Source organism: Labrus bergylta, chromosome 14, assembly GCF_963930695.1.
Source record: "Labrus bergylta chromosome 14, fLabBer1.1, whole genome shotgun sequence".
Lineage (NCBI taxonomy): Eukaryota > Metazoa > Chordata > Actinopteri > Labriformes > Labridae > Labrus > Labrus bergylta.
This window is the reverse complement of record NC_089208.1, coordinates 12896707-12912524: the sequence shown is the minus strand read 5'-3', so window position 1 is coordinate 12912524 and position 15818 is coordinate 12896707. Positions and strand designations below refer to the sequence as shown.

At 38.6% G+C, this 15818-nt stretch overlaps 2 protein-coding genes and 2 non-coding genes across 4 annotated transcripts; all 4 read left to right on the top strand.

Moving 5' to 3' along the window:
* The first annotated feature begins 1064 nt into the window (after positions 1 to 1064).
* Positions 1065 to 7709, top strand: cct6a (chaperonin containing TCP1, subunit 6A (zeta 1)). The gene is made up of 13 exons (XM_020635626.3): positions 1065 to 1291; positions 1845 to 1908; positions 2211 to 2345; positions 2508 to 2681; positions 3140 to 3243; positions 3369 to 3639; positions 3865 to 3947; positions 5503 to 5599; positions 5760 to 5907; positions 6528 to 6661; positions 6817 to 6919; positions 7167 to 7239; positions 7337 to 7709. Exons 1-13 carry the CDS (start codon positions 1155 to 1157, stop codon positions 7407 to 7409), a joined length of 1596 nt encoding a protein of 531 aa, XP_020491282.1. The 5' UTR covers positions 1065 to 1154; the 3' UTR covers positions 7410 to 7709.
* Positions 4742 to 4879, top strand: LOC114920378 (small nucleolar RNA SNORA22). Its single transcript, XR_003808704.2, has one exon. It is a non-coding gene; the product is annotated as a small nucleolar RNA SNORA22 (small nucleolar RNA).
* LOC114920377 (small nucleolar RNA SNORA22) lies at positions 6292 to 6429 on the top strand. Its single transcript, XR_003808703.1, has one exon. It is a non-coding gene; the product is annotated as a small nucleolar RNA SNORA22 (small nucleolar RNA).
* A 1195-nt stretch (positions 7710 to 8904) lies between the features above and the next one.
* On the top strand, positions 8905 to 12602 carry sumf2 (sulfatase modifying factor 2). Its single transcript, XM_020635578.3, has 9 exons — positions 8905 to 9092; positions 9183 to 9333; positions 9420 to 9534; positions 10147 to 10191; positions 10297 to 10447; positions 11388 to 11443; positions 11792 to 11876; positions 12074 to 12215; positions 12303 to 12602. Exons 1-9 carry the CDS (start codon positions 9035 to 9037, stop codon positions 12403 to 12405), a joined length of 906 nt encoding a protein of 301 aa, XP_020491234.2. The 5' UTR covers positions 8905 to 9034; the 3' UTR covers positions 12406 to 12602.
* The last annotated feature ends 3216 nt before the right edge of the window (positions 12603 to 15818 follow it).

The following is a 15818-nucleotide window of genomic DNA, read 5'->3' as shown; positions in this document are numbered from 1 at the left end:
TGCCCTATACTGTTGTAACAAAGGTTTTTAACAAATCCATAAACTGTGGCCTATAAACTCGGAGCTCTAGTTCCATATTAAAGTGAAATAATTTGGCCTAACGGCGCGTCATCTAGGGCGTAGCTGATGCTGCATTCAAAGGTTGTTGGAGATCGTAAAGACCCTTGAAGAATCAGCTCTGCGGGTTTTGATGCTGTACATGACGCACTCACTGAGACGATGATAAAAACAGACAGAAAGCTCATGCAAAATTCCCAAAGGTGGGTAAAAATATATAGCCTTAATACTGTATACAATATATAGGCTATAAATAACAACAGTTACCATAATCAGCAATTCAAGACAAGTGAAGCTTTCAGTTTATTTTAAAGAACGCAATGAAAAGTAAATAAATGAAATGACTTTAATATTAATTGGGTGAAAGTTTGAGTGTTTGAAGGGAGGGTTGCAATTTTCTCTTCAAAAACCAAGAGACGATAGTAGAAACTATTTGGAATTAATTACTCATTGAAATAAAGATAGATTTAAAAATACTTTTTTACCTACTGCAATTGCACTTTATAACGACTCCCCTTTAAGTAGAGACAGAAGACAACTTTAGCCTGAGTTGCATATATCATATATCAAACTGTATTGTGGGCTCATGTTTGTTTTGTATGGGTGGGATATGTATGTATATATGTGTTGTGTTGTGTGTTTGTATGTATGCTGGCTGCTGGAACACCTAAATTTCCCTGCTGGGATGAATAAAGTATATCTTATCTTATTTATCTTATCTTGTAATTGTCTTTACTATGTTCTGCTGTGGGGAAACATATTTACAGTCTATGGGAGAAACGTTTTATCTAAAGACAAAATATCAAACAAGGAAGCAACGCATATGTACCTTAGAATCAGGAATTTGACTCAGTAATCAGAATGTGCATCATAAATTACGCCAATGGAAACCTTTAGTACGAGAAAAAAATGTTCAAAACACTTGCTTTTACGACATTTGGAGCTTTCAAAACTGTCTTTTCCGAGCCTAGAATTGGAACGTAAAAGCAGCACGACACCACGTGTTGGAGCCTTCTGGAAGCGCTCAGCCCTCGCAGTGCGGACTCCTCACCGGCGCTACGTTTTTACTTTTACACCGCTGGTAGAACTTGTTCGCGATGACCGCCGTAAAAGCTCTGAACCCAAAAGCAGAGGTGGCCAGGGCCCAGGCCGCCTTGGCGATAAACATCAGCGCCGCCCGGGGACTCCAGGATGTCCTGAAGAGTAACCTGGGACCGAAGGGGACCATGAAAATGTGAGTTCAGCCGGAACCCCCTCTTTGTGCAGCACGCGTGCTAAGCTAACCTAGCCTACACGCTAGCGTTAGCTGCAATTCACGTGAAGACTGTGAGCACAGTCCCCACTTTAAACGTGCATAAGTGTGTTAAATTTGAAGAAAAAAACAACAACTGTGTCATTTGTATCAACGCCCTTTCGAGGTAATTAATCACATTTGGGCCTCCATTTGCTGCTAACACTTATATTCCGGGCGCACGTTGTCCTGCCCAGTCATCGTCACGATCCGTTTTGACAACATCAAGCTAAAGCTAGCAGATTAGGCAAACAGTCTATGGTTAGGACTCAACTTAAAACTCAAAGTATAAAGGACTAATCCCCCATCATGTAGTGACAAGAAGGGTTATTAATGAAATGTTGAATGAAATAGATTGCTTCTTTATATAATTTTGCATTCAGTAAGCATATACATTATTTTCTAAGGATGTGGCTGATTGGATACTTGTACAGCACCACATACACCTGCAGCCTTCTTAACACACTCATCATGTTGTGCCTGTTTGGATCCGCAGGCTGGTGTCTGGTGCAGGAGACATCAAGCTGACCAAAGATGGAAACGTCTTGTTACATGAGATGGTAAGGAAGTGCTGTGTTTGGGACTTTTTTTTTATGTACTTGTCCTCTTACCTTGTCGTCTTCTTCTGTTACTGACATCACTGCCCTGTATGCTTCTTTATTCTGTTGTGTGTTGAAGATTCAGTGTGATGTATTTGTGTCTTGCGTTATGAGCACAGTTAACTTGGATGTTAGCTCTCCATTGACTTTTTTTTAATGTCAGGTGCAGCAATCAGTCGTACACATCAAATTACAGTGTAACAAAGGAGAGTATTTGTATTTTGTGATGCACTAAATCTCTTTTTATATATATTTTTTAATAGCAAATTCAGCACCCGACAGCCTCACTCATTGCCAAGGTTGCCACGGCGCAGGATGACATCACAGGAGACGGGACCACCTCCAATGTCCTCATCATCGGTGAACTGCTGAAGCAGGCTGACCTTTATGTGTCAGAGGTGAGAGAGGGTTGGATTTTTTTTTTGTAAATGGTTTTCCGACCATCGGTTATTTTTTTAACACCTAATTTGGGATGTTAGACTCATTAAAATGTGCAAATTTCCAGTATTCAGCCCTCGGTGAAGTCACCTTACACACATCCCCTTTATTCTGTGCCGCAGGGTCTTCACCCAAGAATCATTGCTGAAGGCTTTGAGGCAGCGAAAGAGAAAGCACTGGCTGCGCTGGAGGAGTTGAAGGTGACTCGTGAAATGGACAGAGAGACCCTCATCAACGTAGCACGAACCTCCCTCAGGACCAAGGTCCACACAGAACTGGCAGATCTGCTGACAGAGGTGAGACAGGCGGGAGCAGAGCTCAGTGAATGATGTGTTTAGGGTCAGCATTTGACCATAGAATGATTCTTTGTCATCTCCACTTTCAGTAGACTTGATCATCAGTTCTTTGGTGTATAAAGGGTGAAAAAAACTTCACTCATAAGCTACTATTAGCCTTAATTATAGCCTCTTCTTAGTTAGTCAGAAAACTGACTAATGTCAAATCTGATGAGTGAATAATCAAAGTGTCACAGTATCAACACTGCTTAATCCAGGTGACAGAGTATTTAAACTGCTTTTTAAACTTCTGTGAAGACTTCATAATGATGCATTCTTGTATGGATGTAAGCTGACAGATGGTGCTGGATACAGATAGCTAGGAGTTTAGAATTGTTTTTTTTCTTATCTCAAGAGTAAGCACATGATTATTTTCTGTTGTCATTTAGTCAATGGTTGTGTGATGTGTTTACCCCCAGGCTGTGGTTGATGCTGTGCTTGCCATTGCTAAACCCAATGAGCCCATTGACCTGTACATGGTGGAAATCATGGAGATGAAGCACAAGACAGACTGCGATACACAGTGAGTCTTTACAAAAAGTAGATAACGGAATAAGAAGCCATTAATGCCTACACCAGCAGTGGTGCATGGATGTATAGGAATTGCAGACTAACTAGGGTTACTGCTTTTTCATTTTTCTTTGTTAGACTGATCAGAGGTTTGGTGTTGGACCACGGTGCTCGTCACCCAGACATGAAGAAGAGAGTGGAGGATGCCTACGTGCTGACCTGCAACGTCTCACTGGAGTATGAAAAGACTGAAGTCAACTCTGGCTTCTTCTACAAGAGTGCTGGGGAGAGGGAGAAACTTGTGGCTGCAGAAAGGAAGTTCATCGAGGATCGCGTGCAGAAGATCATTGCCTTCAAGAACAAAGTCTGTCCCAATGGCGAGAAGGGTTTTGTCGTCATTAACCAGAAGGTATGCTTTGGCTAATGAAATGGCTCTTAAGTACCTCAGAATCCAAAAAAAGGATCAAAATTGTCAACTATAGAGTAAAGCTTCATAGTATAAGATACTTTTGTCAAAATATTACCCCCGTCATCTTCTAACATAATGTTTTAACAACTGAAGGTGACGGGGAATTATTCTTAATTTGATTTTAATGATTCACTGTTTCATGTTGTTTTTTTCTGAATTGTGTAGGGTATTGACCCATTCTCCCTGGATGTCCTCGCCAAGGAAGGAATAGTGGCCCTGCGTAGGGCAAAGAGGAGGAACATGGAGAGGTAAAAAAAAAGTAACATATGGTGTTCCCTTTTACAGATATTAGGGGCCTTTTCTGTCCAGTTGAAAATGTATTTTTCTTTTTTTATGACAAGTAGTTGTTTTAAATTGCATTTTTTTTAAAGTGGTTCAAATTTCAGTAAGACTAAAGGTTTAAGTATGAATAATCTTATGAAAGTTAAGAATATACAAAATCTAAATTTAATCTAATAGGAATTAAAAACGGTTGAATGGAAATTAAAGAGGTCCATAAGGTGTAGTAGTGGTCACAGACATGCTTAAAAGCTCTTGAGTCCATAGCTCCTAAACAAATCTGGATATCGAGACAGGTTTACGATGTCTAATGGATACGCCTACATGCTCCGAGGCGAATAAAAACAACAAAAATCACTTCCGCAAACTGGAAAAGGTGTGCCCATCTGCCTGTGGGAGTATTGTCAGACTGGAAATCCTTCAGTATTCTGGTCAGTCAAAATTGAAGAACGCCTTCAAAACTATTCTCGGTAAAACATGTTTTTTGTCCAAAATGGAAAATATTCAGTTAACGTGACCTCTGCCTATCTATCTCATGAAATCATGCCCACATTATTATCAATCATAATGAGCATTGCCTTAAAAGGAGCCTATCAATCTGAAGAAGAGTAGCTGCAGATGCCTAACAGACCAGTGTGTCTGAATGATCTATGAATGAACCGTTTGTGTTAAGAGTCTATGGGTCCCCTTCACTGTAATTATTCCACAAACTCGTTCCTCTTGAACTAATAAAATGTCTTTCCCAGAATGCAGTTCAGGTAATTTGCACAGCGAACACCCAGGGATGCTACCATGGCTCTCTCTGGTCTCTAACGTCTGTGCTACAGTGACTCTGGTCTTTTTCCTCTGCATTAGAAGAAGTTTAGTCTCTTCTACATGTATTCAGATGATCAGAACAAAAATACTTTTTCTTCCTTAAGCAGTGTGTTTTTTTTTTTAATCTTCTCTTCCATTTTGTCTTTAAAGCTGGTCTTTCTCGAGCAACTGCGTTTGTTCTAATGAAACTTTATTGCCCCGAGGGGAATTTGCCTGGCAAAGAGAGCATAAAAACGCAACACAAACAAACGTATACAGGACAGCACATAAAAACACATTAAAGAATCACGTGTCAAACAAATACGGAGCTCTGGTGTGCGTGTCAGCCGCAGAGCAGCGCCACTGCGTCTCTACTACTCTACACTCTAACATTAGCTAGTTGACTTGATGAAAGTTGGGATGCAACACAGAGAGAATATTTCATGTGACTCACAGAGACCACACTTTACTGGGGCTCACCTTGTGTTCCTGATAAAGTACCAAACATCGAGTCCTCTGTAGAAAAGGCAGAGGTGCAGCAGCCTCATGGGACCTAAGTGCTTTAGCACGCTTCAAATACATCAGGCCAGCAACACGTGGTCACAACGTTTCCTGTACAGAGATGTTGTAGTATTTTTGGGCTTTGCTTCCCACTTGCATGATATCAAGATGTTTTTAGTAACATAAAGAAAACTGAATTAAACATGCAGTGTGTTTTTCTTTTGTCAGGCTCACCCTTGCCTGCGGTGGCATTGCGATGAATTCAGTTGATGACCTCACACCTGAGTGCTTGGGAAATGCTGGACTGGTTTATGAGCACACACTGGTGAGTGGATTTATCAATCTAGTATTTACTGGGTGTGTTGTTAAAATATTGTGTGTGAGAGAACATCCCAGCACTTAATTTCTGTAAATAACCTGAATCTCAACATGAACATGTTTAAAATGTACAGGCAGAGTTACATTGTCTGTGGATCTGTTTACAGGGAGAAGAGAAGTACACATTTATCGAGAAGTGTGGAAACCCCCGCTCAGTCACCCTGCTGGTGAAGGGACCCAACAAACACACCCTCACACAGATCAAAGATGCTGTAAGGGATGGTTTGCGGGCGGTCAAGAATGCCATTGAAGATGGTAAGACAAAAAAAAACTAACTTGTCAACTAACTTTGTTCTATGAGTTGAATTTAAATTTCATAAAAATTGCAGCAAAGTAATTCTGCCCAGTTACATTTATTTTTCACAACTATGTGAAGTTCAAAACATTTTGTTTGCAGTTCCTAAACTCAACTTCAGGGTTCCAATCATCTTGATACTATTAAGATAGTTTACCTAATTGATGTACCTGCTGCAGTCTTTTAGATTGTGTTTAATAGAGCTTGACATTTTCATCAAGCATTCAGTTTTGACTTGTTTCATCTGTAACTTGGTTCAGTTTAGTAAAGAACTGTCAGGTTCCTAACAGTAAAATGCTTTGGCTTTATCTGTAGCTTTGTAAAAAAAAAAAAAAGAGTGTTATTTGCACAGCGAACACCCAGGGATGCTACCATGGCTCTCTCTGGTCTCTAACGTCTGTGCTACAGTGACTCTGGTCTTTTTCCTCTGCATTAGAAGAAGTTTAGTCTCTTCTACATGTATTCAGATGATCAGAACAAACTTCCCAAAGTTATTTTTACATTGTTTTTAATGGATACATTGTTTAAAAAAAAAAAAAAGTATTTTTAAAGTATCTCCATTAAATCCCTGTGTCTTCAGGTTCTGTCGTGTCAGGTGCGGGTGCATTTGAGGTGGCTGTTGCAGACGCTCTCATAAAACACAAGCCAAATGTGAAAGGCAGAGCCCAGCTGGGCGTGCAGGCATTTGCAGATGCTCTCCTAGTCATCCCCAAGGTGAGCGACATTAATAGCGATGTTTGTAGTATTCATCTTTTTCTGAGTTGAGCTACATATAACACCAACTTTTATCATGAAATCTGTTTTTACTGTTTTCTTCTTTTTTTAGTGATTTACTACTTCTGATTTTAATTTGCACCCTTCCTTTATAGGTTTTGGCCCAGAACTCTGGCTATGACCCCCAGGACACCCTGCTGAAGCTGCAGACAGAGTACAAAGAGTCCGGTCAGCTTGTTGGAGTGGATCTGAGCACAGGTCAGAACCACAGCACACTGTCAAACATTTAGCAAAGTATTACTATTATTAAGTCATTGAAATTAAGAGTGCTCAAATTTCTAAACCTTAAAGATCACATCTTACCCTCCTTTCCAACAAGTCTAAATAAGTCTTAAAGCAAAACATGTTTGAGTCATGTCATAATCCTTTTTGCTTACATGAGCCTATTTGGTTTGTACTAAGTTTCTGTCACACACATAAACTCTTAAATCCTTCTGTTTTTTAGGGGAACCCATGGTGGCAGGAGAAGCAGGTGTATGGGATAATTACAATGTCAAGAAGCAGCTTCTCCATTCATGGTGAGAATGCATTTCTGAACTGTACAACATGCCTCCAAATATTTGAAATGATCCTGAAGCATCGTCCTCTCTGACCTCTAATGTTATTCCTTTACAGCACAGTGATTGCCAGCAACATCTTGTTGGTGGATGAGATCATGCGAGCTGGAATGTCTTCTCTAAGAGGTTAAATGTGTACTGAAGAAGCTGCAGTTGTTATCATACATACAGGGATAGTGACAGTTGATTAAACTTGTTGCCCCTCTTGGAACTTTGAAGCACCCCAGTCTGATGGACAGTCTGCCATAGACGCCACAGCATCCATCACAGCATCTGTCAGGAACCATTGTTTTGCTAGTCATGTTCTTTTTCCATGGATTTGTCAATGTCTCCCTCTGATTGGTTTATTTATGAGATTTTGTTAAAAAAAAGCACTGACCTCAGCCACTCAGTTTTGTTTCTAGCCATTAAAGGTTTTTCAGCTCTTGAAAGATTTTGTGTTTTGTTTGTGAAGTGGATGCTTAAGAAGTCTTATTGACTCTGTCGAGAGGATCAAGGTTGATGACCCAAAACGTTATTCTAATTGTAACATAACACGACTAATTTGCTCCATGTCTGAAAGCTTTTTTTTCCAACTACTTAACCCAACCAGTTATTTAATGTTACTTTGATACATGACTCTTGTATCGAAAGTATTTCAGGATGCACCAAAATCTTGTATTTCCACTTTTTTTATTGTTGCAGACATTTTGGGCCAGGCCCAAAAGGACAAGAATTTCTTATTAACATTTAATCTCCTTGTACACCACTTAAATAATGCTTAAATTCAATGCTGAAATTAGGTTTTTTGGAGCAAATACAAAGGCTTATTAAATGTACTGTTGCAGATGAAACATCAACAGTAAATAAAGCAGTGAACTGCTCCAGCTGCAACTAGAAATACCTTTTAGAGTTGGATGTGTGGATAATTATTCAATGTATGTGATACAACCTTTTGACATACTTCCACTAAAGAACAAGACTGTTCTTACCAGTTATTTCTATCATTTAGTTTATTCTATACTCAAACTTCAGATTCATGATTGCATCGTTTTCTTGACTGCTTCATTACAAGTAAAAAAAACTGTTGAAGGGATTTTATTGTTCAAAGTGAGTTTTTCAAGCTGCCAAAATAAAACTAGAGTTCATTTAGTATAAGTCAATGTTGTAAACGTTGGCTATAATTGAGAAAGGAGGAATTAAAAGTAAAAGTTTAAGGTTTTTAATCTTGGTCAACAACCTGCCTTGACGCTTAACAAACTTCCGAGCAGGCGTTTCTCCAGCTGTGTTTTCTTCTGGTGGCACATTAAAGCTTGCACACATTTCCTATTTTTAACATCTCAACAAAAATAATTGACTAGTTTCACACTTTTCTGAATTAATTTTTGTTGTTTAAATCTTTGATTGGCAAAGATTATGGTGATCGACTAAAACAATTGGGTTTTTTTTTTAACAGTTTTAAGATATATTTTAACATTGCATTACATAGGCTACATGAAATGTAACTTAATACAAGTGAAAAATATATATCTTTATGTAGAAACCACAAACTGTAAATATATATAAAAATTAGAGAAACTAAACGCGTAAAAAAAGTTTTCGGGAAAGCGGAACCTCTTAAATAATGCGGAAGCAGTTTACGGTTGAACCAATACCCTTTGCAACGGTGAAATGTCTCCGATATGCGAATGTGTCACCAATAATTAAAGTGTGAAATAGTGTGTTAGGAGACAACTTTGACTATTTGTTACTTACGCTATAAAGAGAATCTAAAAAAATGAAGACTATGAAACTGGTGTCCTGGATATGTGCCACGTGTTTACTGACGCTGGCGGGTAAGAACAAAACTAAAAAGCTTTTTTTCACTGCACAAAATGAAAACCGTATTTATTCTAGGTAACCGAGTTCTGTCTCTTGACTAAAAGGCTCTGCAGATGAGATGGTGAATATCCCGGGAGGGAAGATGATAATGGGAAGCAGTGCAGCTGATGGGAGAGATGGAGAGTCCCCCAGCAGGGAGGTTGAACTTCAGGACTTTACAATAGACACGTACCCTGTTACTAATGCAGATTTCAGGTACACACACCTTAATGTTGTTATATTCTGTAACCCCTCAAACAAAGTACTGTTTTATAAAGCTGCGTGGCTCTCATTCACGACAGAGAGTTTGTGAGAGCGCAGAAATACAAAACAGAAGCTGAGACGTTTGGTTGGAGTTTTGTATTTGAAGACTTTGTGTCGGATGACCTGAAGAGCAAAGTGACTCAGAAGATTGAGGTACTGGGATTTTCATGTTTAACACAGTAATACATTAATCTGCACAACTCGTGGATGTTGCATGTATAACATCAATTTCCATGAAGTCTAATTCAGGATTTTAAGAAATGAAAGGTGTTAATATGTTACAAGTAAAAAAAATAAAATAAAGAAAAAGCTTTCACACCTTCAGCATAGTTGTTCATTGATAGATTCTGAAGCAGGAAGTTTAGCAGCTGGTCTGTGTTGTACAAAGGGATCTAAAGTAGTTTTTTTAATCAAATAATACATTATTGTTTACATTATTTTAGATCACGATACCCAGCAGTGTTTCAAGTAATTAAAAGTCTCACCTTAAGCAGATGCAAAGCCATAATATACATAATTCTGAATTGGGTCATGATAAGTATTTTTTACTTTGGTTGCTTTAAATGTATTATGATTCTAAATAAATGGGCGAATTAACTCTTTAAAAGTTATGTGCATGAATTCAAATTGCAACAAGAGTTTTACTTCAATTGGTTAATTATTGGAAATGTGATTTGAATGTAAAGATTCAACAGACGGTCTAGACTTTTTCTTCTCAGGCTGTCCTGCGAACAACTTTGACTCTTTGTCATGTTTCCACTCCAGACAGCTCCTTGGTGGTTGCCTATAGAACGGGTGTCATGGAGACAGGTGAAGTCACCAGTTTTACCTTCACCTATCTTTGTCGTTGTTCTTGTTCTTTCCATACATTTCTTCTTTGCCCGCGTATTTCTTGTTTAACCCACTGCTGTACAGCCTGCAGGACCAGGTTCAGGCATTCGGGAGCGCCTGGACTTCCCTGTGGTTCAGGTGAGCTGGACTGATGCTAAGGCTTTCTGCCAGTGGAGGGGAAAGAGACTGCCCACTGAGGAGGAGTGGGAGTGGGCTGCACGAGGTGGGCTGCAAGGTACACAATGTATACCTTAAAAGCATAAAATATATTTTTTCTTTCTTCTTTATGATGCTCCATAAGAGGGCTTAATAATCTTTTGACAATTTATCTGCACCATAGATTGCATAAACAATGGACAGTGGGATATCCTGCCTCAAGTGAAGCTTAAAGATTTAGAGCTCCCCCTGCTGACTCTCTGCAGTATAGGTCATTAACCTCGCCTCCTTCATGTTAACAGATGGGACATGAGTCCAACTGTAAAATCAAAATGCACATCAAAAACATTTTTTTCAAACCCAGGTTCATCATGATAATTATTATAACACTGATTTGTGTACAAGAAATCTTTATTCTGACCAGTTTCTTTTTAATTAGTTATTTGTTGCTGTAGAAAGGTATAGATTGCCATGATTGACAGTTTTTCTGATGAATGTTCTTCCTGCGGCACTGTGCGCACTGGAATAGCGGAGTACAGCGGAAACGGCGAGACACAAGAGTTATTTAACTCCCATAACTGTGATGGTCTGCTTCAAACTGACCCAATCATTTGTTCTGCTGTGGACTGTACGGAGCTGAGGGATCTTTGCTTTTTTTAAAAGTTGAACGTGTGTTTCGTTAGTGGCATGACGTCGATAGAGCTGCTCCTCCAGCCGATTCCCACTGAGCGCTCGGGTATCAAAATTTCCTGATATATCAGCACTCATCACAGAGCAATTCTGGTTTCATCTTGACTAATGGTATGAGTTTGAGCCATGCTGTCCATTTGTATTAATGTGTGCACCAACGCTTAATATCATCTTTTAAACAGAGTTAAACCTGTGATTTAAATGTGTGGTCTTGCATTTTATACAGAAGAAAGGGGGGGGGGGGTCAATTACATACCCTTCCTGCTTGATAATTTATATAATATTATGTTGTTGGATGTCCTTTTATGTTTCCTGCCTCTGTGTTCCAGGTCGGACTTATCCATGGGGAAACAAGTTCCAGGCCAACAGATCCAACCTTTGGCAGGTTAGTCTGCTACTATAGACTAATACATTAGCATTAATAGCATTAAATTAGCTTTCGCATTAATATGGTCTGTTCTCCGTACAAGGTCAATGATTTAATACTTAAATGTTATTTTTTAAGATTTATTTTTTTCTGCAAATAATGACATGACTTTATTAGGCCAAACATATGTGGGTGCAAAACCCACAGTATGTTTAGAAAGGACCCACACATCTGAGGGTTTTTATGTTTTTTTTTTTTTTTTACTTTTCTACTACTGATGCAATAAAACATGAATGTGTTGCTCATCACATTAGTGTTAGACAAACCTGCTTGGTCGTAATTCTGTTTTTTTTGTTTATGTTAAAGGGGGCCTTTCCAGAAAAAGACACTGCTGAGGATGGTTACCATGGCATCTCTCCTGTGTCAGCATTCCCTCCTCAGAACAGTTATGGTAATTGTCCCTTAAAACAAAAAAAGACACCATCCAACAAAACACATTTATTGATTTTACACACATTCATTCAAGTTGAATGCAATGGACTGAAAAAGATGTACAGAGATTAAAACCGCAGAGAGTCTGAGGTTATCTGTATAAGGTCTAAAGTAAAAATGTGTGCTCGACATTATTAATGTTGAATGTTCTTGCAGGACTTTATGACATGATGGGAAACACATGGGAATGGACATCCACACCCTTTCGCTCTGCACAGCCAATGTATGTGCTGCGCGGTGCCTCATGGATCGACACGGTGGATGGTTCAGCCAATCACAAGGCACGAATCACAACCAGGTAAATCACTCTATAGACGGACTGTGAGCCAAAACAGTAATTATTTCCCTCAGGCGTCACTGACTGATGCTTATGGTTCTTTGTCAGGATGGGCAACACTCCGGACTCTGCCTCTGATAACCTGGGCTTCAGGTGTGCTGCCGATGATGGACAGAAAGGAGGGACGAAGAAAGACAAAACAGAACTTTAGACAACAGGAAGTTAACTTTGAACTATGGTTCTGATGACTCGAAGGATGACAAAGAAGAAGACAAAAAGGGAGCAATGAAAGAATAATGTCTAACAAGTGCAACGTGGTCAAACAAACTGTATATCTCCTGTGGAGAGTGAACAATTAGTTTTTATTGATTTCAATTTAAAAAATAAAGATACACTTGCTTAAACTGACAGCATTAAAGAAATCATTTAAGAGATAAATTACAGGTTCATCATTGCTGTTTTTCCAGAATCTTGCCAAACACACCCTGAAACTATGCGAGTCTCATTCTGGTGATATTACGGACATGTTTAAAGACGCTTGCTGAGATGTCTCATTGTTTTATGAAACGGAAGAAATAGGACACTCTGGAGTTGTCAGCATTGGTATTCTTCCTTCTTCTCTGCGGGATCTGTCTTTTGTTCAGTGTTTTTATGTGACTGGAGAGTAAATTGGTGCTCTGGTTTAGTCACGGCCTCCTTTAATCCTGTCTTTGTCTTTGTGTTTACTTTCTCATTGGCAGACTGAGGAGGTATGTGAGCTGTGCTCATGACACATGAGAAGTTTTGGTCAAAACTAGTTCTTGATAAGTAAGAAGTTACTGTATAAAGCCACCCTTTTTTGTCACTTCTTACTCGATGACTGGAAAGAATTCAAAAGGTATTACGCTTAGGAGGAAATGGGTTTTATTTTTTCTGAGCCAACTTTTTACACAAGGCAAAATCAGTGCTGGCAGTTTTGCTGTAACAAACTGTTAGGGGACAATTCTTTTACTTTTTAGATATTGGACATTTTGACATAGGGTTCAAATGTATTTGGTATCATTACATCTGCTCATCCCCATTATTTACTCTTAACAGCAGTTCATATCTGAAGCGTATGCTTTATAAACCCTTTAAGATTGATCATAAGATCTGAAAAGTGGTATTACACATTGATATAAAGGGATTATCCGGACCAATAAGTACTTTAAAATGCACAGGTTCATGCCATTGAAAACCCACAAAAGTAATATTTGACTAAATCTTTTTTTTAATAATAGCTTATTTTTTATTAAAAATAAAATGAAAACATATTATTTTGTTGTTTTGTACTGGATTACTTTTTGGACCTAAGGAGAAAGTAAAAACTATTGTGGAAAATCCAGCACATCAAGTCTCATAAAACATCTGTTGTTATTTTATTTTTATACTTTGGTTGTTGTGTGAATCAAAAGTCCAAGATAAACCCACGATTGGCCTTGAGGAGTCAAGCAGATTGTGTTCCCTTTGATCAAAGCCAGGCACACATACCCTTTTTTGAGTCTATATGCAAAGCCAGACTAACCAGCTGCCGGCTTCTACTTTAGATTAAGAGTGCAGACATGAGTTTTGGTATCAGTGTTGTACATCAAACAAGCATGGCAAATAATTTCTTATCCACCGTTAAAAAAAGGTATTTCAAAGTGCATGCAAGGAAGGAATCCCAGTTGTTAAAATAGACACAAACTTCTCGGTGGAGCCTCAGGTCACATATTTGAGATGTTTTCAGCTTAAGGTGGCACCTTACCTCCTACACCCAGTGCTTGGGAAAAAGGAGTATCAGATGTCTAGCAAGCAAGGAAGGGAAAGCTATGGCCTCGGCGAAGATGTTAGTGTTTATCCGGCGGGACTACACCCATCAATGCAGTCAATAGGTTAGGGTCAATGACCATATTAAACTTATATACTGTATGAAAATAGTTGGGTCCTGGTTGCACCTAATGCAGGTTGGATGTAAACCGGGGTAGAATTTGGCTAATTTACCAGCAGATAGATGTAACCTATGCAGTACTCTAAATTGCAACAGACCATGTCCAGTACATATTAAAGTAATGCGTGGTATATTGATTCCTAACTCCTCCCAAGTGACTGAGTGCTGGGGATGCAGTCCTGGGGTTGTAAGAGAGAATTAAGTTTTGATGTAACTACATATCTGGAAATAATTAAAGAAACTCGACTGTGGAATATTACAATCCTTCTTAGCTGTTCAAAGGAGATGAAATGCCCTCCTCTAAAAAGGTCCTTCACACACCTAATCCCTGTCTTTTACCAAGATGGGTCCATAAAAGATGTAGGAAAAGGACAAACACACACACACACACACACACACACAAAGTAAAATTTTCCTTATTAACAGTGAAAGCAATTCTGGAGTGACATTTGGCGTTCTTTTCATGTATGGGGGAATAAAACACTCTTAGACAGATTTAGTTTATATCTATATCCAGACACATACATGGTAACAAGGTCTAAGGCAGAGGTATAGTGGTGTGTGGAACTGTAAGAAAGAGTTGAAGATTGTTTGCATAGTGATTATTTTCATAACTCAAGTGAATCCTCCTCTACAGAGTTTTTATTGGTTGTTATATAACAAATTAGTTTTCATGTAAAATTGCCATTTCAGTTTTTAATATTTTAATTTGAGAAAAGCCCTTGCTTCTCTTAACCGGATATTCCTGCCTATATGTTCCACTGATGCCATCAAGAAGGTCTCTTAAGTTGTTCCCCTGCCAGATCTCTACTTTGTTGCCAGCGGTTCTGAGAAGTCTACATTGGAGGTTACGTGAGCTTTGGTGGTTGCCATAACTTCACAGTGATATTATAACCGCACCTGAATTATAGACGCTGGCACGGATCAGGTTTTATATAACTGTAATGAGCTTAGACCAATTTAGAATTTAATTAAAGTTGCTGGAGATGACAATAAATAAAAGGGTAACAATTAACAGTTTCACTGCTGAGACCGAGTCCAAATGTGTGATATAAGAATGCATGAAATGTCCACTGCCAAGTGAAACATGACAATTTGAATATTATGATGCCCTCAGAAATTTTCAAAGAAAGGGAACAGAAAAATAGTTTTAGAGGCTGTTACCTAACTAGTGATGTTGGTGTAAATTTGTTATTTTTTTTGTTGGCTGCATCTTTGATTTTAACTCACATTTGTCTGAAACTTAAAGCTGCTTTTAGAAAAGACTAAAAGCATTAAGTCATAAAAAATGAAGCGTTTATTTGTCTATTTCTCTGCTCGTGTATGTGGGAGATTTGTTACCAAAAAAATTACAGTTTTACCTAAACTGCAAGGAATGACTAAAAGTGGTGTATTCCCCAAAGCAGTCAGATTCCAAAAATAAATCAATGACTAAACGAGTGTATGCAGCTGTGACCCTGCAGGAGTTTTTCTTTTTATTAAACAAAGAAAAAAAACATTAAGTAACAAAATGAAGACGTAACTTCTTCGCTGTATAACAAGCCTTTATGTTTGAGTTAAGCCATAATGAGGAGTTAGAATTAGAAATCATACTACGTCAAGCCTGAATATTATTAGCCTACTGAATTAAAGGATTAAAAGCCAAACTCCCTTTGTTCCCTGCAGCTGTGGTATGT

Excerpts from the sequence above, each read along its gene's own strand:
- cct6a (XM_020635626.3), top strand. The coding sequence starts at position 1,155 with ATGACCGCCGTAAAAGCTCTGAACCCAAAAGCAGAGGTGGCCAGGGCC. Across the intron at positions 1,292-1,844 it reads CCGAAGGGGACCATGAAAAT|GCTGGTGTCTGGTGCAGGAG; the intron begins GTGAGTTCAGCC and ends TTGGATCCGCAG. Across the intron at positions 7,240-7,336 it reads AAGCAGCTTCTCCATTCATG|CACAGTGATTGCCAGCAACA; the intron begins GTGAGAATGCAT and ends ATTCCTTTACAG.
- sumf2 (XM_020635578.3), top strand. The coding sequence starts at position 9,035 with ATGAAGACTATGAAACTGGTGTCCTGGATATGTGCCACGTGTTTACTG. Across the intron at positions 11,877-12,073 it reads CCCTCCTCAGAACAGTTATG|GACTTTATGACATGATGGGA; the intron begins GTAATTGTCCCT and ends ATGTTCTTGCAG. Across the intron at positions 12,216-12,302 it reads AAGGCACGAATCACAACCAG|GATGGGCAACACTCCGGACT; the intron begins GTAAATCACTCT and ends GTTCTTTGTCAG.